This window comes from Sarcophilus harrisii, chromosome 6 (genome assembly GCF_902635505.1).
Source record: "Sarcophilus harrisii chromosome 6, mSarHar1.11, whole genome shotgun sequence".
Classification (NCBI taxonomy): domain Eukaryota; kingdom Metazoa; phylum Chordata; class Mammalia; order Dasyuromorphia; family Dasyuridae; genus Sarcophilus; species Sarcophilus harrisii.
Window position 1 is genome coordinate 245,655,467 of NC_045431.1, and position 23,703 is coordinate 245,679,169.

A 23,703-nucleotide genomic window follows, 5' to 3' on the forward strand; every position below is an offset into this window, starting at 1 on the left:
GTGACGGGGTGCAGGCCATTAGTTCATCTCACCATCTGTTTCCTCCTCTTGAAGTGCCAGGAAGGAGTGCCCAGCTTCCCTTCACAGATTGATTTCACGTTACCTTTTCTCTGTCCCAGCTAAACTGACCACCTTGCCATTCCCATCAACTCTCCCCACAGTCCCAGAGGGTACTATCTGCCCATCCCAACCTCTCAAAATCCTCCACTTCCTTTTTGCAGGAAGGCTGGAAGCCTGAGGATCCTTCCTCAGGGCAAAATTTATTATGAACAATCCTGGACAAAGTTCAGGCTTTTCTGTCTCCTCCTTTTGGACATTCCCTATTTACATCTCTTCATCCTGCTTGGTTCCTTCTCACTCCTTTTCTGAGTAAAAGTCCCACTCCCCAATTGTATAAAACCATGTAAAACCATGTAAAAAGCTTAAGCTTCCTACCCTGTCATATACCCCTCCTTCTGCCATGGCTCAAAGCTAAAGAAATGGCTCTGAAGTTCCTTGTATATAGAGGCTGTGTCATTGGTGTACATCTTTCCCCAGTTCCTAGTTTAGTATCTCGTGCATAGCAAGTACTTAATAAATGCATGAATTGTTCTGAGACACTGGGACAGCCTGGCAAGGGCTTTTGGTTAGAATCTTTTCACCTACTCACTAAAGCTGAGTATTGCAGTGAATGGTATCAAACGGAAGTGGCTAAAATATGTTTTTCTATGCTATGTGGCCTGGTATCTTTAGAATACCATATTAGAGGAACTTGAGTGTATGCTATCCATGAACTTGGTTCAGAGGAATGGGGAAGGAAGTTGGAAAGGGGGATTTTAGTGAATACTTTCAGTGACCTTGAATTGGAAAAAACTATGACTTAAGGATCCTCTCTGACTTTGATCTGGAGAAGGCTGGAATTGAGAAGACTTCTCTCTTTGAACTTGGGTTGGAAAAAGTGAGACCTAGAAGAATCCTCTTGGTGAACTTGGGCAGAAGATAGTAGAACTTCAATACATTTGTTCAGTGATCTTGGAACAAAGAAAGAGGGAACTCGTAGACATGTCTTGTTGAAATTGACCTGGAGAAAGGTGACTTAGAATGGATTCTCTGAGTGAACTGTTGCTGCCGAAAAGGGGAACTTTTGTAAATTCTCTAAGTGAATTTAATTTGTAGAGAGAGACTTTCTCTGGGTTCTTCCTCTAATTTGGGGGAAGGAAAAGAGAAAGAGGAAAGAGGAGAATGAGACAGAAGAAGGGAGAGAGGGGAAGTTAAAAGGGAGGGGCAAGAAGGCTACCAGGCCTCTTGAAGCTCAGCTTTAGAAAGTATAATCCCCAATTAAGGAGACAGAGAGCTCCTTCTCATTTTGGCCAGCAGGGTTTGCTTGAATCTGGAACTGGAACGGTCTTTCCTCTTCATGATGTCCAGGTTCCTTGCCTTCAGTAGGCAAGAAAAACACAACCTATAAAGCCAACCAGAAAAAGGATCCATTAAATTCACTACAATCTCTTTGTGTATATCATCATCCTTCCCACTATTCCTTATACATGAATCCTGAATCTTTCCAGTGACTGCCAGTGACTGCCAAATATCTCTACATCCTCCCTGTCTTCTCATCAGTTTTTCAGCAGAAAGATGGGGGGATGTAGGGTTAGAGGACCTATGTATTCTAGGAATCCATTTTTGCTATTGTTGTGATATTGGCCAAGACCCTTCATCACTCTGGGCCTCCCTACATTACCTGTGTCATGACAAAGTGGATATGGAGCTTTTGGGCTCTAAAACTATGATCTGATGATTCTCTTCTTTATTTCTCTTTTCAGAGTACTATTACTAGCCACTTTTTTCATTCCTGACATCTTAACTCCCTTTATTATTGAGTTAATTGAGAAAGTAATGGGGGCATTTATTAAGTGATCATTGTGTGCTCAGAACTGAGCTAAGTGCTAAGAAGAATAAAAAGATAGGACTTGGTTAATATCCTCAAAGAGCTTAAACTCTAGTTTAAGTAAGTTAATGCTGGATATTATATGGCCATGACTGTCTAACTCAGGTTTAGATTAATATCAGAGAATCCCAGAGTTGGAGGCATCATCAAAACACATCTAACCCAACTAAATCTCTTCTGCAACACCACCAATAGGCAGCCAGAGGGCACAGTGGTAGAGTCCTGGTCCTCAGACACTTACTAGCTACCTGGGTATGGTACCTGCCATATGACAGGCACTTTATAGATGCTTATTCTTTCTGTTCCCTCCCCAAAATCTCTGGGGAGATGGAACTTAGATTGAATTTAATGTCAGATCATCCATTATCACATGCTGGCTCTTGTGTGAGCCTCGGCACCTTTCTAGGCCACAGTTTGCCCTTCTGAAAGAAAATGCCATGGACACTGAGATCAACTCCAGGGTCTCTTGCAGAACTTGAAGACATTCTTACTAGACTGTGTAGGCAGAACAGAAACCATTATTCTAAAGAAGAATCAGGGAGGAGTATGATCATTGTCCTTTGAAAAAGGGATTGAGTGAGATCTGTAGAACTAGGGTCAGAAATAGGAACAATTTGGTAATGAGTAAGAGTTAGCAAAAAGTAAACTTAGGCTTGCCATCCAGAAATCTTTCTAAACCTCAGAGCTGTCTTAAGTACAGGGTGCTATCTCGAGAGGTAATGGCATAGGTGGGCCCTTTTCATCAGAGGTCTTCAGGCAGGTATGGAGATTCTTGTTCGCATGCAGATTGGACTACACTCAAATTCTCTGACTGTGTGTCCAGGTCACTGCCCTACTGGATAATTGTCAGTGCATTGCTGGAGGGATATACACAGATGGAAAAATGAATGGAAATAGAAAATACAAGGAGAATTTCAGCCAAATGTGTATTAGTTGGAATCTTTTCTTCTGAATACTCTAAAATTGGTTTGAAGCCATTATCTAAAGGTTTTTTTGTTTTTAGAAGAGTTTGGGTGAGATCTCTGCCTTTTTTCTACCATCTTGGTTCTAGCTCTGCCTGTCCGCTTTCTTCCAAACTGAAAATGCTTCCACTTCTCACTCCTTCAATTGACCTATCCTAGTGCCAGGATTACATCACATTTCTGCTCAGGGCCAGTAGATGGCTCCAGAGTAATAGAATATGCCACTTAAAGTCAGGAAGACCAGAGTTCAAATTTGTACGACTGGGCAAGTTCCTTATAACCTCTCTTTGTCTCAATTGCCCCAACTATAAAACGGGATAATAAGCACCTCCCTTCGAGGGTTGTTTTATCGCTCAAATGAGGTAATATTCTAAGTACTTAATACAGTGTCTGGCACATAATAAGCACAATATAAATGTTAGCCATGATAGTCAACAACATAAATTTGAACTTTTCTTTCTCCCACCTCTTTGGCATTTCTCCATATTACATTGGTCTTAAAGGCTAAGACCGTCACAGTGATGCACAATTCAGCAATAGTGAGGAAAAGTATCAGAGCCAACACTCCCTGTGAAGAAAGAGAAAAGAACAATAGTCAAGGAGGAGAAGGGCTTCTTCAGAGTAGCACAATAAAATTGTGTCCAAAATAAAGCAGACATCCATTGGAGAGCATGTAGGATGGTGCCATACTGTCCCAGACATGTTTAGCTTTCTTATTGTATTACCTGTAGGACAGCATTAAGACATTCTCCATTTTAAGCATTTAGATACTATTTCCCAAAAGTTTAAGATGCCAAAGTGACTTTTTCTCCTAGGAAGAGGAGGAAACTTCTTTAACCCCAGTACACACCATAGCTTGGATGATCTTGCCTCTACACTTCCCCCCCCCCCCCACATTGTGTTTGGCCTTTGGAATAAATACACTGCATGGTCTGGTACTGGACACTTTTAGCACCCTACCTTTGGGGAAGGGCTGAGATGGATAGTTAGCCATCTCTGTTCTAATGCAGAAATCTATCTTTAGCTCATGGTGGGGTTTCATGAACGTAACACATTGAACTGAGGAGAAGAGGTTTCTGGTGTATCTGGGAAAGAGCTGATAGACTAAAACCTCATACAGCATAAGAATCCCAAATCCAGTTACCATGATTCTTCTGTGCAGAGAAAATAATACTGGCTCTCTTGATAAGAGAACGTGGGTTCAAATCACTTCTCTGACACTAACTTCAGTCAAATCCCTGAAGCTTGATGGCCCTCAGCTTCCTCACTCTACAAAGAGAGGGAGAGTTGCTGAGAGTATCTCTGAAGTCTTTCTGCCTTGCAGGTACAGATAAACCTTTACCTCCAAAGTCTATACACTATCTTGCTGAGATTTTTTTTTCTGACACATACCAGCATGAAGATATGTAGTTCCTGAATACATTGGCCCTGGGTTTGACTCTCATCACTGACACTCTCTCACTGTGGCATATGGGGATCTCTCTGAACCTCACTTTCCTCATTTTTGAAAGTTCATACCTCATAGGGTTGTTGTGAGAATCAAATGAAATACATTGTACATTTGGAAAACCTAAAAGCCCGAGTACTATTAGATTAAAGGCTAATATTTTGAAAAGCATCCAGATCAGACCTCTGGGGTACATTTAGTCGTGTATTCCATCTCAGACTGAGGCACCAAAGCATTTATCAGGAAAGGTTCTTATACCCTTGTTGATAAAACACAAAAAGGCTATGACCCACTCTCTCCTTCTTGCCTTTCCCGACTCACTGGCTTCAGCATCCATTCTTTCTAGCTTCTAGCTTCTAATGTATCCCCCCTCCCACTGAATGTCATAAAGGACTATTTCTGTGAATTGCAAGCTGACTTCCATTAGGATTTAATGGTTCACTCCAAATTCTAGTACTTCAATATTTGGGGAAATTCTATTTTTATTTCATCCAGACCATCAGGAATTCATAGATTTTTTAAAATCATAGATTTAATTACCATTCCATTTTCAATTTTTATTCTTTCAAATGTGCATTGTTATCTATTATTGGTTATATCTTAGCCTTTGCCTCAGTCTAGCAAACAAAACATTGTGTTGGACTTTTTGCCAGGGGGATATGAAATGCTGCCCATTACCTAAGGCTTTCTTGATCATCCTCCACCCAACAAACAATTATTGCCACTCTTTTCAATTTCTTAGTATTAAGTTACTTTTCTGCTGGATCTTTTCCACCAGAAGAGTGAAAACTCTTTCAGGCAGGAATTATATCAATTTATATTCCTACCCTAGCTAGAGAGAGGGATAAGAATAAGGACTTGACTTATGATGTCATTGGTCTAGGGAATTCTCCCAATGCTGGTAAACTCTGTCTCTGCATTGTGGAGATCTTCCTGGCTTCAGGATCAGCTATTTACTGCACCACATTCTACCCTGTGGTCATTGAATGTTTGTTGAATTGAAATCAAAATGAAATCAGAACTTGTGGACGTTTAAGTGAATAAGGCCTTACTAGTCCACATAATTGGTCCAGCATTGTGGGATTTTGATATATAGAACAGAAGCACTCACTAGAAAGAGTGTTCTCCCAATAGCACATATGCCAGACTTGGTAGGAATCCGGCAATGGAAATAATTGTCTTCATGGAAGCTGTAAAGAATGATAGCAATCCCCGCTGCAGCCACCAGGGTGCTCACCACGCCCAAGTATAGACTGAAGCGCATCTGCAAGAGAAGGAGCAGTCAGCAGCTGGCTCTCAGCACCCCTGCCCCTGCCATCCTCACCCCCAGATGGACAAGGTGCCACCGAACCCAAGGAGGCCGCGTCCCAGGTGGGCAAAGATAGGAACAAGTCCACCGATTAAATGGGAGATGGAGGGACACCTGCGAGAGGCCAGCTGAGGCTAACAACACAAAGCCAGGAAGGCTGGACTTCCTAGGAATTCTGCAGTGGAGTCAGAAAACATATTTAAAGTCAGGGGCAGCTCAATCTGACTACTCAGGGTCGAGTATGAAAATAATACCCAATTAAATTATTAAAAAGTATTTGACAGAATTAGAAAAAATAATGTAAAATTCATTTGGAAGTACAAAAGGTCAGGAACTTCAAAGAAATCGGGGCTGGGGGGGGGGAAAGGGGGTGTACAGAGCCTGAACTCTGGAGAAGTATATTTGAAACAAGGTGTTAACTCAGAGGAATGATGAGATGATGGTTCTCTAGTTCACATATTCACTTAGTAGTTCACTCATAGTTCACTTAGTACTTAGCAGGGTGATGTAATGATTCTCTAAGTTCACACATAATCAGTGTGCTGTAATGATGTAATTAGAATAAGGTATATAAGAGCCAACAAGGACTGGAAGAGAGACATTTCATTTCCCACCATCCTGGGGGCTCTCCTGCCTCCTGCATTCCTCCACTAAGAAGACCAAGGCCCATCTGAAGGTTCCCCAGAAAGCTAGCCCGGCCCCAGGCAAAGGAGACAGAATGTGAAGGAGATAATAAAGACTTTGGACTTTATTCCTGATTATTCTTGTGGTAATTATTCTGCTGAGATCAAGGCTGGGCCGAAGGCCCTCAAGAAAGCTAACCAGAGCATTACAGAAAAATGTAAAGTAAGTAGATAAATCATATTATATAAGGAAGAGCATTATTGAAATATAAAATGAATAATGTAAATTATTTTAAATTAAAAATTTCTGCCATAAATAAAACCTATGTATCCAAGAATAGAAGGATTGTAGAAAATTTGGGAAAAAACGTTCATACAAAATCTCTCAGACAGGATGTGATTGGGTTAGAATACTGCTGTGGTATAGGAAATGTTCTGTATGTTTCTAGATATCTCTAAATGTATATGTAGTAATATACATACATACAGATAACATATATACATATATATATCCATGCTTCTTTGATTTATTCATGCTTTCTTCAAGTAGTGGGGAGGGAGGAAAAGAATAAAAAGTATGCAGCAGAGAAAATAAAAACAAGGAAGCAAAGAAAAGCTGGAGAGTTTTGAAAATAATGTGAATATTACATAGATTTTCTTGAAATGGAAATTTATGGTTTTGTATTGAATCTTCTCCTATGGTCTGCTGTGTATATGGCAATATTTTTTTTTTCTTTTGTCATTTTGTATTTGAATTTAAAATTTAAATATATGTGTACATTTGAAAAAGAACAAGGGAATATTGTAGATATTCTTTAACTTGACTTTAACAGAGCATTTGAGAAAATCTCTCATATTGTCCTTGTAAAAAAAAGTGGATAGGTACAGTTTATGTGATAGTATAATGAACTGGATTCAGAACTAGTGGGATGACTAAAGCCAGAGTCTTCATTATTTATTTGATGTCAACTTGGAAGTTGGTCTCCACTGGAGAATCCCAGAGATTTAGGCTTTGTCTTATGTTTAATATGTTTGTCAATAATTTGGATGAAAACATGGATATGAATTTTGGAAATGACACAAAGCTAGAATGGATAGCTAACACATCAGATGGCAGAGTCAAGATTAAATAAGCTATTTAAATATTCAAATAAGATATTTAAAACAACATTGGCTTGAATAGACTGTGATGATATGTAGGGTTAGACTTTGGATTTTTGATTCAGTTGATAGAGGGACTCCCACATGAAGTGATCTCTTCTATTAATGCAGGTTAGCACCTTCTCTGCAACTTGTGGTTGTGGAGATTACTGAGAAGCTTAGTGACATCCAGTATGCATCAAAGGTAGGACTTGAATGCGGGGTTTGAGGTCAGTTTTCTTTCCATTACTCCATGTTTGTCTTTTCAAGATCAACCACAAAATTTTACATAGAGGGCCAAAGAATTAACATGGCAATTAAAAAGAAGGAATGACTAAATGTGACTGAAAAAGTGCTGTGGGTTTGAATGGCATTCAATCCCAATATGACATGGCAACCAGAAGAGCCAAGGCAAGCTCCACTGGCAGGCCGTGATAGCTCACTCTCTTCTGTCCTGGTGTGACCCCATCTGGAAGATAGTTCAGTGAAATGAGATCATTTAGGAGGGCCGTTGGGAGCACAGTGTTAAAGGTCTTCCTTTCATGTCACATGAGAATTATTTGAGGGAACTATGAATGTTAAACCTACAGAGACTCACCCACCCAAGGGATATTCAGATCTGTGACAGTTGTTGGGTAATGTGGAAATGGTCTTGTGAGGATATACCCAGTCCCAGAGGACACAATTAGAACCAGAAGGAAATGAGGGTTTGGGTCAAGGGCAACAGAGGCAGATTAGTTTTGATATCAGGGAAAATTTTTGATACCAGTAATTAGGAATATCCTTTAAGCAAAGATGAAATGACTACTTGTTCTCCCAGAGGGAATTCCTTTTTAGCTCTACTACTGCATGGCCTGGATGGTAGCACAGCCAGGTGGCTCGGTGGGTAGAGTGGACCTGGAGTCAGGAAAATCCAAGTTCAAATCCAGTCTCAGACACTAACTGGCTATGTGACTTTGGCCAAATCACCGAATCTTTCTCTTCCTTAGTGATCTCAACTGCAAAATGTAACACAGCATCTTATTCCGAGGGTTGTTAATCAAATCAAATGATATTTGCAAAGCACTTTGTAAACTTTAAATAAAAGCAAGCTATTGTTGAAATTATTATGATTATGTAATCATCTATTGGGAATCCATGATTCTAAAGCTTTGGACATAATTTTTTTCTGAGAACTTTTCATGGAAATTTTGTTTTTTAAGGCTCAGCATAGCAAATTTTGAAGATCATTTTTTTTAACCCAAACATATTGGAGCTCCATAATAATGTAGGGAGTTGATGCATTAACAAATAGAAAGTTTGATTTCCATTTAGATAGCCCATGAAAAATCAGTATGGGCCTGGTGATTTCTGAAAGCTTTTAATCAGTAGCTATTGAACTACATGGAAATTTTGAAATGTTAAGAGGTTGTTCTTACCCAGCGAGGATGTTTTATTTCATTAAGAATTGTGAAGTATCCTGTAATAACATACTGTTGAGAGAACACATTGGTTAGTGGACTCAAAGTAGACCCTAAAGGGGACCCATGTATATTTTCATATACTTAAGGAAGACTTGTTGGTTGACTGACATCCTCTCCCCAAGTTGTCACTAAAGCTCAGGATAGAGTCAAGGATTCCCAGGGGGAAGATAAACACCATGGTGGAATAGGTAGGCTCTGGGTCAGCTATGTGCTCAATACCCAGAAGACCTTAGAGTCCAGAGTCTAGATATGTGGGGATCTCCAAAGCCATCTAATCCACTGGATTATTAGGAACCATGGATTCTGATGCAGATTTCTTTATGGAGATGTCCACCCTCACCCTAACCCTAGAGGTAGCTATGTGACCAGGAACTGTCACATCATTCCTCCCTTCCCCTTTTACTAGCTTCACCAGTTAAGCCATCTTGAGGCTAGGCTCCTCAGACAGACAGCAGTCTACTTACTGAAAGTATAATTTGCACAGTGGTAACACGTGAATGCCCAGAGTGTGGCAAGGTGGTACCACCCAACAGGGGCATGACAGTGGCATGACTGGGGCCTGTTTCTACTGCCCTCTTACCCGTAGATGCTATGGGAACATAACTTCTTATCCCTGGTCATCTACAAGTCCAGCCTCTCACCCATATTCTATAATCACGATCACAAACACTGCCAGGACGTTCTGAAGGAATCCTCTATTTTGTCTCTATGTTATTTACTATACTCACACATGCTCCTGCCCAGAATGGATACCCTGTGACAAAGATAATAGGATAATTCTTTTGAAGATGAAGTTTGTTGACACTGTGCCATAAAATGTACCCCATGGCAGTGATAATAAGACCCAATAAAATCTGGAAAACCTGCATAAAGAGAAATGGGTCAAAATAAGGAGATTGGTTTAAAAGTGGGTTGCTTTTTAAAAGATATTCAGCCTAATCTATTTCTTTGGGATCTCAGGAAGGGCTCCCCTTGCCCAGGATTAGGGGAGGGTGCTGAATTCTTTAGGTGACCCCTCAAAATTATTTTATCTTCTCCATCTAGATCCATTTGATTGTGAGCTCCTTGAAGGAAAGGGCAGATGTTTGCCTTTTTTTGTATCCTCAGTACTTAACTACAACGCCCACATTAAAGGCTTATTTTATTGCCTGACTGATAGGGCTTCACTTGGCTAGAGATGAGAAAGACCCAGCAGCCTGACCTCAGAAGGAGAAACCTTCTCAGAGAAGGATGTGAAATAGATCTAAAGAGTCCTATCTTGAGAGGATGATCTCTCTGTTCCTAACTGGTCATTGTCTCTCCCAGTTCAGCCCTGCCCTCACCCCCAGCTTGTCTCAGAAGAACATCCTTTGGGTGATATCACTATTGCAAAATTATATTCTACACGTGTCAGGGGAGGATAGCTTGGGGAAGACCCAAATAAATGTTTGTATTGGCCCTAATTCTGACTCAGGGCTGCACCTGTGAAAAACCTTTCCAAGATCAGTAGTCATCCAGGTTACAATAGTTTGTGGGGAGAGAAAGAGGAAACAAGAAATAGATCAAAATATAATTATTTTTATTCATTTAATGAAGCTTAATAAATACCTATTATGTAAAGAGCATTGATGGGGAGAGGGGTTGCATAGTGGATAGATAAGGTCCCTACAGTTGAGCAAGAGTTTCAGATTCCAGCCCATCTTTTGTCAAGTGGATTAGAAGGATTCCAAACCAAATATTTTATGTGAAGTGAGATCTGAAGAGCAAGGCCATTAATGACAAAGGGAGCAAGTCTTCATGTCTTATCAATTCAGGGTTTTAACTCCACTAAGTTATTCTGTCCATTTTATTTGAGCATTTATGTTTTTAATGAGTCACATCACATGTATTCTGTACTGGTGGGACTTTGGGGGAGCTGCTGCCAAAACCTGTTTTTCTCTTTTACTTATTCAAATGAACATTTATTAAGTAGCTACTTTGGGCAAGGCAATATGGATTACCCCAAAGCTCTTGGCAGCCCATCATAGTATTACTGTTTAGATTCTTCTCTCAAGGCTGTACTCCTGGACTTCACACACTGGAAATACACTCACTTCCTGTGGTTTCTCCCTCTGATTGGCTGGTTCTTCCCAGAACCTCCATTTTAAGGAGATCATCTAAGCCAATTTATCTTTATTCTTCTCTAAACTGCACTCCAGACTCTGAACTTTGTCCCTTGCATCCATCCCTTCTCAACTTTTCCTTTTGTGTGTTTTCTCTCATTAGAATATAAGCTTCTTGAGGGCAGGATTGTCTTTCTTACAAATACTTTTTGGACAGATTCAGGAGAACACTGCACAGTAACAGCAAGATATTGTGATAATCAACTATGATAGACTTAATTAGCACTTGTCAGCAATGAAATGGCTCAAGACAATTCCAATAGACTTGGGTTGGAAAATGCCATTTATACCCAGGGAAAGAACTTTGGAGACTGAATGCAGATCAAAGCATGCGAATTTTTACCTTTTTTTCCCCTTTTTTTCATGGTTTTTCCATTTTGTTTCAATTTTTCTTTCACAACATAATTAATATGGAAATATGCTTAAAATGATTGTATATCTATAAGCTATATTAGATTTCTTGCTGTCTTGAGGATGGGGGAATGAAGAAAAGGAGGTAGAAAAAATTTGGAACTTAAAATCTTACAAAAATGAATGTTGAAAACTATCTTTACATGTAATTGGAAAATATAAATTTTATTAAGTGAAAAAATTCAATAGAATAAAATCAAATACTGTTTGGGAGAGGGGGAGAAGAAAAAAAGATGAAAAAATTTGCATGATTAATTTTGTTGTATGTTTGCAAGGAATAGCAAGTTGTGCATAGTAGATTTGCAGTTTCATGTGGAATCATCTTTTTTATTGTATAGAAATATTTGTTTTATTCCATAAATTAAAAATAAAAACAAAAAAATAGGTACTAAACTCTTAAAAAGCAAAAACCAAATACTGCTTGTATTTGTATTCTCAGCATTTAGCATAGTGACTGACTCATATAATAAGTCAGGAACTGAGTATGGTTTGAATTTTTAAACATTGAATTAAGATTTTCCTTTTTTTTTCTCTTATTCTGATAGTTATTCTCAAGAAGAATTTCCAAGTCACAAGACTAGGTTTTGTCTATAAACTTGTCTCTAATTTACCCTGTTTAAAGTTTGGGTTTAGAAAGGAGGTTATTCTTAGAATCATCTGCCAGTAATTGGAGCAGAGTAAATCAGGAACAGTTAAACCAGGAAGCTTTTCAAACATGGCATCCTATCTCTTACTTTCCCAGTTCAGTGATCAATAGTTAATAGATTGTTGTTGAGTTGTTTTTTTCTTTTTTTAATTATGTCTGACTCTTCGTGATCTCATTTGAGGTTTTCTTGGCAAAGAAACTGGATTGTCTACAATTTCCTCCTCCAATTCATTTTATGGGTGAGTAACGGACGCAAATTAGGATCACCCAGCTAATGTCGGAGGTTGCATTTGAACTCACGGAGTCTTCCTGACTCCAGGCCAAGCACTCTATCCACTGCAATTACGTAGAAATAAAATGTGATTTCCTTGTGTCTGTGTCCCCAGCACCAAACATAGGTCTTGGTACACAGTAGTTGCTTAATAAGCACTTGTTAAATAAATGTATGAGTGACATGGTCCAGGCAGAGAAGAATAATTTCTCACCCTGACCCCCACTTTGGAGGCAGTCTGACTTACCCCCATCATCTTCGGCTCCCCCTTCAGGAAGTTCAATAGGGTCTTAGGAGGCTTGTAGGGAAATGCAGTAATGATTATCTGTTCTGTTTGGAGAGGATCCTTGGGAAGTTCCTGGATCTCCACTACCCTAGACTTTGGTGGCATGGTAAGGAAATGGATTGTTTGACAGGAATATGCTAAGCGAACAGGCTGGCCAACATCACAGCCGAGATCATGCTCTGCTCCTCTGCCAAGGTTACCAGGGTAGCTTGACTGCTCCTGGACTAGGTATTAGAATCATGGAGTCACAGGGCCATGGAGTCATAGTTCTAGAACCCTAGTGTCATAGAATCATGTTGCTGGTGGGAGCCTTGGGAGCTTTCATCCTATATTCAAGCAGTTGAAGAACTTGGTCATCCAGGAGCCTTTTTTCTAAGGACTTCTCAACTGCCCTGAGTCTGTAGCTCATGGTTAAGAAGCACGTGAAGTATCTATCTCTTTCTTACTTCAAGCCCATTTCTCTTTTCTGTTCTTTTTGTGGACATGGAAAATGTTATTTTAATATCACCCCCATAAAACCATCCATATATTGTATTTGGTGCTTCCTTAACTTTCTCTCCAAGGTAAAGAATTTTCATTTCTCTTAAATTTTCATTAGAAGGCCTGTTAAGTTCTATCTCTTCAATCAGTTTGTCTCTTTTCCTTTTTCTTTTTTCAGAATTCTTTTTTTCAAACAGAAAAAATATTACCTCTTTTCCCTCTCCTCCTTAGTGCCCAATAACAACAAAATAAAAACAAAATCCCTGTTATAAACAGGAAAATCAAGCAAAATAGATTTCCATAATGGCCATTTCTAAAAGAAATAATTAATAGATTTGTTTATACATTGTATGTGTGAATAAAAATTCATTCTGATGTTTTGAAAACATGAATTTGTTCCAACACAATTGATGTATTAGAGAACAATTAGTTAAAAAGAGAAAACTTGTTTTTACTAATACTTGTTTTCCTCCATGATAATGAAAACAAAACTATATTACTTTACTCACAAACTACAGCTTTTCTGTACCCACTCCCACAAGTAAATTTCTGGTCTTTTTAAAGACAAACTTCCATATTTATTTTAAATCTTCTGGTGTAATAGGAGCGGGAGGAGAACTGGTCCACTCCCATACATTCTATTCTTCCCCCACTTCAGCCTTCATCTTGATCTAGGGACTGTTTTCTTGCCCCTCAGCTTAGGCATCTCTCTTGCCTATAAGCTTCAGTTTTGCTAGAGTAGGCTCCATGGAAATTGTGATATAGGCTGAGTGTCAGCCTGAGGCCTCAGACTTAGCCATTATTTGTGGTTGTATTTACATAGTTCTTAACCATTTAACCTGCATCAAACTGTGCTACATTCTTATTAAGTGCCTATCTTTTTTTAAATGTATTGCTGACAAAGCTTTTGATTCTATCTATAAACCCTATGGTTTTTATTGTGTGATTTTTGCATAGCACAGAGATTTTTAGAAATGCATGTATCCTCTTATAGCAGTATTGACTAGATAAATATATGCTCATATATGCATAAGTATATATATATATATGTTTCATTCTACCTTGAGTCCATCACTTTTGCATCAGGAAGTAGATAGCATGTTTCATCATGAATCTTCTGAAATTGTTTGGAAATTATATCTATTGCAGTTTCTAAGTCTTTCAAGGTTATTTTTACACTCTTGTGGCTATTATTCTGTTCATTTCACTCTATCAGTTCATGTAAGTCTCCTAGGTTTCCAAGAAACCATTCCTTTCTTACGTCACAATAATATTTTATTACATCTGAATATCATAACTTGTCCAGTTATTTCCCAATTGTTAGGCAGCCCTTAAGATTCCCATTCTTTGCCACCTCAAAAAGAATTATCTTTCTCTCTCCCCATTTGTCTCTTTCTATATATAATATATCAGGGAGTATATATCCATATCCATATCTGTTATCTATATCTATTTGTGACCAATGACTATTTCCACTTTTTCCTTTGGTCCTGAAAGATGGAGGCAGTTTTCTTTCAAGATTTATTGAAATATGATATCTAGGCTCTTTTTTAAGATTACGGTGTTCAAATAGAATGATTCTTATTGTTTTCCAGTTTTCCTATCTGTGTCTCAGATATGAAGTATATTCCAGGACCAATGATTCTTAAGTATTTTCTTCTTGATATACCTCATGGAAAAAACAACTGACCTGGAAAACATATCAAGAAGAAACTACTTACTTTCCTACCTGTCAGGCATGTTGTAAAAGTGATTCCTTTCTTACTTATTTTCATCTTTTTCTTTTAATAATTCTTTTTGTATCATGAAATCATTAGTTTTTATTTGATCCATTCTAATTTTCAAGGAGTTTGTTGCTTGAATGGGTTTTGTGCCTTATGCCAAGCTATTTATTTCCTTTCTATTTTTTCTTGTTTTTCTTTCAATTCTTTCTCTAGTCCTCTGATTTATAAACAATTTCACAACTCATTGTTGAAGGCTTTCTTCACCTCTTGCAGAAGTTCTAGGTGAGTTTATGCCCAGGCTATGTTTCTCTGTAAGACTTTGGAAGCATTTTGGAGTCATTATGCTCTGCATTTATGTCTTTAGCAATGGTTACCATAATGGCCTTTTACAATGGGATTCCTTTTTTTTTGTTTGTTTGTTCATTCTTCCAATCCACTTTCTGACTTCAGGCTATCTTAGAGACTGATACATTTCTGGAGAGAGGATATGTCTTAGTTCTATTGTTGCTTTCTTCAGGGTATGAAGTGCTGTATTATTACAGTTCAGGCTGAGAACCTGCAGATTTTCAGTGCTCCCAAAATCTGATCACTGGCCCCCTGGCCTGAGTTCTGCAAATTCTTGACCTGGGATTGAGTCTGAACCATAGTAGATGCTTCTGGATCCATCCCCTTTGAGCAAGCTAGAAAGCTCTGTAAGTTCAGAATGATAGAATTATAGGCTTCCCTTTGGTCTGGGAAAACTGCTATGGTTATTCCCCTGCAGGCTTTAGATTAGGATAGAAGTTAGAATTAAGACCTTGCTCCTAGGGTTTTAGCCACATACTGCTGCCTGGTTCTGAACTTCTTTTTTTTTTTGATACACAGGCCAGAGCTGGCAATTGCTCTTTACCCCTTAGCTCAGGTCCTTACTTCAATCTTCCCTGGATCTGTAGCCCAGAACTGGGTAATGAGTGACAAAGCTTCCAGTTGGCACCTGTTTTCCCACTATGTATGAGCTTGTGTTTTTATGTGAGTCTGGAATTTCATCTGTCCTGGGCAAAGTCCCTGGGTTCTGGAATCCTCCACAGGGGATGATCCTGACCAGATTTCATTCCCAGTGCTTGCAGACCTCTCTTATCTCCCTGTGCCCTTGACTGGAAAAGGAGCATGATTTTTCCCTTGGATTTTCCTAACAGGGTCTGACCTAATGCATTTTATAGAAATGTTTGAAGACCTTGGCAAGAGGTAGGGTGAAAGGGAGAGGAGGAAGGGAGTGGGTGATGGTGGTGAGAGTACATACAGCTGTACTATTTCTTGCTACAACCTTTTTTGGCTCTCTTTCCAGTGTCCATTCCCTTTGGCCCTGCTTCATTTTCCTAATCATCCCTGATTTTTTCAAGTATCTTAAAAGCATAACCCAGATAGCTTACAGTACCCAAATATGGTTTTAATTGGTCTGTGGCCCTGGACACAAATGACTGTCTGTACTTGCTCCATGGTGGGGGAAGAGTGGAGAGTAGGGTCCACCTTTTTGAGAGTTTTAATAGCCAAAGCTCTATGATTACCTTTTAGATATTAGTAAAAGTGATTCTTTTTCAGTGATAGGGTAAATTAAAAAGTCTATAGAGGCTCTTTTCAGTTCATTTTGTGTCATTCCCTGATTGTTTGATTTTGGATCTTGGACCATTTCAGACAGTAATGGAGGATAGAACTGGATGATGTCTAGCAGCCTTCACAAAAGACTCTGAGAGGAAGCCCCTTTGACAATTTTTTTTTCCTAATGCTGCACTGATGGTGTGTGTTAGCTGCAGTTAATGAGGAGGTTTTTTTTTTTATCACTACTGTTTGTCCTTTCTTTTGTTTTTGTGTTGATGTTCCTTTTGCCCTAAGATTTGTCACCTCAAATTTCTCTGCATTGAATTTTATCTTGTTTTTACAGAGTTGTATAATTCCAAGGTAGGCATCAGATTTTGGACACAATGGTGATGCAGAATTTCTGCCTTTGGCATTCAGAGTAAAAAAAAAGTGTGATCTCAGACAAACTTTCTAAGACATTTAGTTTGAACCAAGGATTGTGGGGGGGAGGGAGAATAAGAGTGGAGGTTCTAGGACCCCACAGGGCCTCTATTGAAAAAAAATGCTGCTTAGAAAGGAAGTGAGGCAAAAAATTCACTTGAATGGGGAGAAGTGAGGGGGGGGGGTCAATGAGAGGAGTAATCTGCTTCCAGTGGTCCAGTGTAGTTCTTTAAAGGACTGGATTTCAGACTACTCTGGCTAAGTAAGCATGGCCAAGATATTTAACTTCTAGAAGCCTCAATTTCCCCATCTATGAAATGAGAATAATACTTTCTATGGGAAGTAGATCTTGCTAACTGCTGAGCTCAGTAATTTTTAAAGTGCTGAAGGAATGTGAGAATGACCAGAGTCCTCTACATTTTGGTGACAAGAGATGAAATTCGTGTTTCTGAATTGAAGTTATTCCTCCAAGTTTCCTCTTTGCTAAAGGGAGGCTAATCATGTTTCCTCACAGGATATAAAGTGCTGTATGAATGGGAACTTCCTTCTTTTCATTCAACTCCCTCATCTGGTGTGACAGCTGGGAAAAGACAAATGCTGCCCCATGTAGGTTTTCAGTCTGCTCTCCCTGTGTCTGACAGTCCATCAGAAACTTGGGATTTTCCATATATTACATGGGCTGCTCATAGTTCATTTCTTACTATCCCCATGCCCAGTGACCCATTTTTTTTATCCTTTCATATTTCTCTAATGAAATTCTTTCCCCTCCTTCCTCTGTCTCATTCTTCTTTGGTCCTATCTGGCAACCAGTAAACGAGCTTTTATTTGTCTTTCCAACAAATAAAATTATTCTGAATAGAAAGGTGCACAAATTAGGTATAATTAACCTTAGCTTTAGTTAACTTTATTTTAGAAGAAAGTATGGATTGACATAAAACAGTACTTATAATAAATTTACAGGAAGATTTCACATACTATTGTTTTCTCATTAATTATGTTGTTCTAGAAGAATTATTGGACACTAAGTAGCAATAGAAAAGATTCCTGTTTGTGTCAGATCTCAAATCCTATCCTTCACTTTCATTCCAGAAAAAGAGACCCTTAAATTAGTCTTCCTGTTTATTTCCCTTTGGAAAATTCTACTGAATCACAAATCAGTATGCTGTCGTCATGTGTCTTTCTGATACCCATCAGCACACCCTTGTCTGGTGGTTCTAACATCTGTGAAAAGTCCACACTGCCTTATAGAATTTGTGCTCCAGTCCAGAAAATGATGAAGAGGGCAGGAAGGAGGCAGAAAGGGTCAAATAAAAATTATTGTTGAAGATCAGTGACTCACTCTGAGCTACAAAGAGCTCTGGTTAAAGAATAAAAAAATCCCAATTCTAAGAATTCCCTTTTGTCTTCTTAGATGTTCTTAGCAGAAGAATCTTATTTTTAAAAATTTAACATCTAGTATGTATTATATTTGTCAGCCAGGTCATCATATGTATTTTGTAGTTCATGTTTATGGTTCTTGGGGATTTGAATTTATGAAAGCCATAATCTAGATACCAAACAGAGTAACATCAGTGAATATCACTCCAATCTCCATTATATCGTATTTCTATGTAGTTCTTTTATTAGGGTTATTTCTAGAATCCCCTTCCTTAGTAGGAAGACCTTTCCTTTCCTCTTCAGTATATTTGGCCTGACATTATAGAAATGTCTAAAGAGTATAATTATACTCCATTTGTGCCACCTTAGCTATTTTATATGGTACGGAAGTTTCTAAGTATGAGTTTTCCAAACCTGGAGCTTCATTTCATTGAAACCAGGGAACAAAACAAGAAAGAACACTTGGCTTTTCTGGAGTCTAGCATTTCCCACCCTTATTATTAATTTGGATTTTGTAATTAGGGCATAGATATTACAACTAGAAGGAATTTTGGAAATTCTAGTTCTTCCCACTTCCCCCTCCCTAAACCACATTTTCTGAAGTTCAAATAGGGAGAGGCTTGCTAACTTTGTTAGAGAACTTAAGATCTGATAATGTCAGGTCATCTTCATTCATACTCCATTTAATGATTTTTTTGGAAGTGCTTGACATTTGCTCCTCCCCTATTAAAATTGTGTTAATTATTTTTTCTAATTCTGTAAGTATCCCTTCCTTGGTAATATCTTGGATACAGAACCAAATTTGTAGTTGAGTTCAGCCATGAACAATAAATGGCATTATCTTGGTGGATCTTTTCTGTGATGATATATTTAGGCATTATAAGTCACAGGCACTCTAATAAGCTTTTTTCCTTAATTATTTGAGGGAAACATTCTTTTTGTGAGGATTGATTGTATTTTTTGAGAAGCATTTGTCATATCAAATTACTCATTTCAACTTGACAATTCTGTGTTTACAATCCAAATATTATCTTAGCCTGGCTACATGTAGATACATGGATTCTAAAAGGTGGAAGGTGATATTTTCTCTGTACTATATCCCCTGACTACTTCACATCTGGAATATTGTGCTCTATTTTGGGGTGCCATATTTAAGGGATTGGTGACAAAAGGATTGCCCAGAGACCCACTGAATGAAAGAGGATCCCTGGGTTCCTAGAATAATGGGGGCTTACTCATATTAGTGACTTTCAGTTGATTAGATCTACTTAATATGAGAGAGTGATGGAAATGGCTATATTAACCTTGGATGTGAGAGAAGATATCAGGGATGGGGAACATGATGGCTGACTTCAAATATTTGAAGGGAATGACATGTGGAAAGAAATTTGGACTTGCTATGCCTGATTCTGAAGGGTAGAACTAAGAACAATAAGTGGAGGTTGCAAAAGGTGGGTTTGGTCTCAGTATAGATAGGCTCCTTAATAATTAGAGCTGTCCAAAAATGCCTTGATTCACCTTCAGGACTAGTTGATTATTCACAGCTTTGTCAACCTTCTGCTATGGGCTAGATAATCATAGGTTGGAAATAATGAGTTGGGTAAGAATGGGAATATAAGACACTCCTCTGAAGTTCATGATAGCTAGGGGATTCAGTGAGTGTCACCCAAAGTCCTCCTAACATTTATTCATGCTAGGATAACTAATTCACCAGAGGCTCACAACTGATGACTTTGCATCCAATGTGTATGACTGGTAAAACAATAAAGAATTCACTTATGGAGATGATCATCAACATCAAGTGTCCTATATTATAGGAAAAAATAAGAAGGTAATTGAGTTGAAATAGCATGAATGTTTATGAATTCAAGAAGTGAGTAAAGCCTGTATCCATGTCCGAATAGGCATTTTAGATAGCTCACCCAGACATCCACCATCGCCCTCACCTGTTATGGGCCAGAATTCTGTACTTGAAACAAGGATTCTTACAAGGTGCTAACCAAGTAGAATTGATAAGACAATGGTTATCTAGTTTAGCATGGTGATTAATAATTTTCTAGTTCAGTATGATTGATTTAATCTTACAACAAATAATGGTTCCCTAGTGATATAATGATTGGCTTATTCTCAGTGTATTGTAAATGATCTAATTATAATAGTGTAATATTCTTCTTTAAAATATAATGTTTTCTGGGAGTAGGTTTCTTGGGGAGGCTTCTGGAGGCAGCCTTCCTTTCAGTTCAAGATAATCACACCAAACGCAGCCAGGAGTTGAAGTCCAAATACTTTATTTTGTCTTTCCAAGTATTGTCACCTTCCTTGGGCCGGGTTAGCTTTCTTAGAGGTCTATCTCTCTCCTTGGTTCCGAGAGCTCTTGCTGCTAGTCCTTTGCCTCTTCCAGCTTCAGCCTCTCGTCCCTTCAAATTCAAAGCCTCCAGCCAGCACAAAGGTGGAATATGGAATGAATCTGACTCTGCTTTTGATAGTGGGCTTGTGTCTTAGTAGGTTTGTCCTTTAATGGGCTTCTTCTTATATATGCTCTCTTAAAGATGTGAATCTTGTGAATTTTAATAAGTACTAAGTACATTTAGAGAATTGTTAACACCCTGCTGAACAACCCTTGTCTCTATCAATTCCACTGACTTAGCACCTTGTAAGAATTCGAACAATAGAGCATATAAGCTGGGACAAACAGCCAGACAGATTCATTCCCTTTCACAGTACCATGGTGGGTGGCCTATCCTTCATTTCTCTACTGAAACCAAGATTCTGGAAGGCCTCCAAGAAAGCTAGCCCAGGCCCCAGGTAAGAAAACTAGATTGTGAAGGAGATAATAAAGGATTTGGACTTTATCATCTGGCTATTCTCATGGTGATTATTCTGCTGAAAGGAAGCTGGTCCAGAGACCTCCAAAAAACCAATCGGAACACTACACTCACCTCTCATATCTTGTCAGTCACCAAGTCCTGTTGATTCTACTCTTTCCTATACTCATGGAGACCTTCCCAAGTTATCTTCCTGACTCTACTGTCTTCTTCATCCATTCCTTCCACCCACTGCTGCCCTCTCTATACATCTATTTTTGTCACCTTTCTGCTAGTTTTTAGTCCTGAAGTCGTGACCAATGTTGTGCCAGCTGCCGCAGTGCTAGCAGCTCAGGGATGAATGGTCCTTGCATTGGATGTAGCAAAGTAATGTAGAGAAAGGAGAGCAGAGTATGAAGAACAGCTCAAAATAAGGAAAATCATTAAAATAATTACCCAGAGCTCTGAGAGTAGCCTTCCCTTGGAAGCAGCAGATTTGTCACTGTTCTTCAAATTAGAGGCACCTAAATACATAATTAATTCACTAAGAAGTGCTGGACTTGTGTGCAGAGTATGTATCTTTCTTTGTTTTCAAGTTAACTGAACAAGCAACAATTAAGCACCTATATATGACACTTTGCTAAGTGCTGAAGACACAAAGAATAGCAAAAGTAATTCTGCCCTGAAGGAGCTCGCTCTGTAATGATGAGACAGGAATGCAAACAACTTTGTACAAACTATGTACCAAAGGTACATAGCAGGATGAATTGCAGATAATCTTAGAGGAAAAGGGAAACTCAGAAAGAATTCTTATAGAATTCTTAGCTGAACCTGAAAGGGAAATCAGGAAGTAGAGACAGATAGAATTCCAGGCATGGGGTACAGCCATTGAAAATGCTTCAAGTGGGGAGATAGGAGTGCCCTGTGGAATGAAAAGCACGGGGAAGGAAGATCTAAGAAAACTAGAAAAGAAGGAAGGATTCAGGATATATAGAACTTTAAAAGCTAAACAGAAGCTGCTTATGTGTGTTGATTTTACTGGTCCTTAAAGGTCACTTCTATCCTGTAGGTCTCTTGCTAATCTGCCAAGGCATGTCTTCTCCATACTTAGCCTTATATTCTCTTCATAGAATTTGGAACACATCCTAGATATTGAGGTATTATTTTCAGAAATCCCATGCTAAAATGCACATGTTACCTAGAAGGGGCTAAATACTAGTTAATGATATATCCTTGTTCTTATGCCCTTTCTGTTGAATATATTATCAGTAATGAGTTTACTAGAGAATCTCACTTTCTGCTTAGACCCTTTGGAAGGCAGGAGACCAAGATGGGTTGAGATAAAATTCAGCAAAAGGCCTAGACTGCAAGGCAGAGATATGCTCTGGGTTGTTGGGCGTGGAGTAGACTAGTCAAGGAGGGTATATCACATACCAGATAATAATAATAAAGGCAAAACAAAGGAGGAAAAGGTTGAGTAAGAAGATAAAGATAAAATTAAGACCTACAGCAGGATTTGGTCCAATATCAACCTTAGAGCTTAGATACAGTCTGCCACTGGGTTGAAATTCTAGAAAAGTCACATTAAGTGGCATTCCACAGAGAAAGGAACTAGATCTGGATGAAAACACCTGTCAAAATTCTTTTTTACACATCCCAACCCCAAAGATGCAAGCTGGTACAGAACAGGGACATTGATCCTCTCCATTTCAATCTCCTCCTTTTGAGGATTCTGAATTTGGACATCATGGTAGATGATTTTTCTTTTAGAAATATATAGTCTGAAACAATTTATCTTGACCCATTTTGAAGCTTTCATACATGATTTATTGTTGAAAAAATGAGGCAGGGGCTGGTAGGTGGCGCAGTGGATAGAGCACCAGTCCTAAAGTCAGGAGGACCTGAGTTCAAATCTAACCTCAGACACTTAACACTTCCTAGCTTGTGTGACTGTGAGCAAGTCACTTAACCTCAATTGCCTCAGGGGAAAAATAAAGAAAAAATGAAGCAGTTGTTTATTAATTACAAAACTTAGGGAGAAGATCCCAATTAGGGCCCCAAGGGCTGAGAAGATATTCATGGCCACACAGCTTTGGACTTGAAAGAAAATAATAACACTTTGAAAATGTTAAAGATTTTCAACTCCAGGCTCTTTTGCATCTTTTGACCATTTCCTTCACGCTCCTCCTGGAGACTCTCTCTAAGGAATGGAGTATTAACTAGAGTGGGGTGAGTGATCTTTGCCTCTAGAGCCTCCCTCTCCTAATTTCTTCTAGGCCAATATGGACTGTGCTCAAGCTGTAGTAGAACCATTTGAGTTCATAATTGGTCCGATCAGTCTCAGTTGGACACACTGAACCCTGACTCCAGCACAGTAATATCATTTTGGTCCTCGTTGAGCACAAAGATGACAACCAACCAATCAGCTTCTATGTTGTCCTCAACACCTCACTTCCATCAACACTCATTTCTGGTCAGTTGCCAGATCTTGATGTTTATTTTTTTAAATGTCATTTTGTTTTCAGTTCCATATTTTCTTCCTTATTCCATCCTTGCATTGAAAATACACAAAATACAATACCAGTTACACATATGAAGTCATAAAAAGATTTCCACATTAGCTGTTTACCAAGAAAGAAAGCTGATTCAATCTACACTTTGAATCCATCAATTGTCTATATAGAGTTGGATAGCATT

The 23,703-nt window shown here is 38.7% G+C and overlaps 1 protein-coding gene and 1 long non-coding RNA gene across 3 annotated transcripts in view; one reads left to right on the plus strand and one right to left on the minus strand.

Moving 5' to 3' along the window:
• Positions 1 to 23,703, plus strand: part of LOC116419993 — a 69,289-nt gene that overhangs the window by 36,494 nt on the left and 9,092 nt on the right. The window lies entirely within an intron of this gene.
• Positions 1,292 to 12,870, minus strand: LOC100925640 (membrane-spanning 4-domains subfamily A member 14). Its single transcript, XM_003774008.4, has 6 exons — positions 12,588 to 12,870; positions 9,600 to 9,734; positions 8,827 to 8,880; positions 5,448 to 5,600; positions 3,356 to 3,457; positions 1,292 to 1,441 (listed from the first exon to the last, which is right to left on the minus strand). Exons 1-6 carry the CDS (start codon positions 12,729 to 12,731, stop codon positions 1,298 to 1,300), a joined length of 732 nt encoding a protein of 243 aa, XP_003774056.1. The 5' UTR covers positions 12,732 to 12,870; the 3' UTR covers positions 1,292 to 1,297.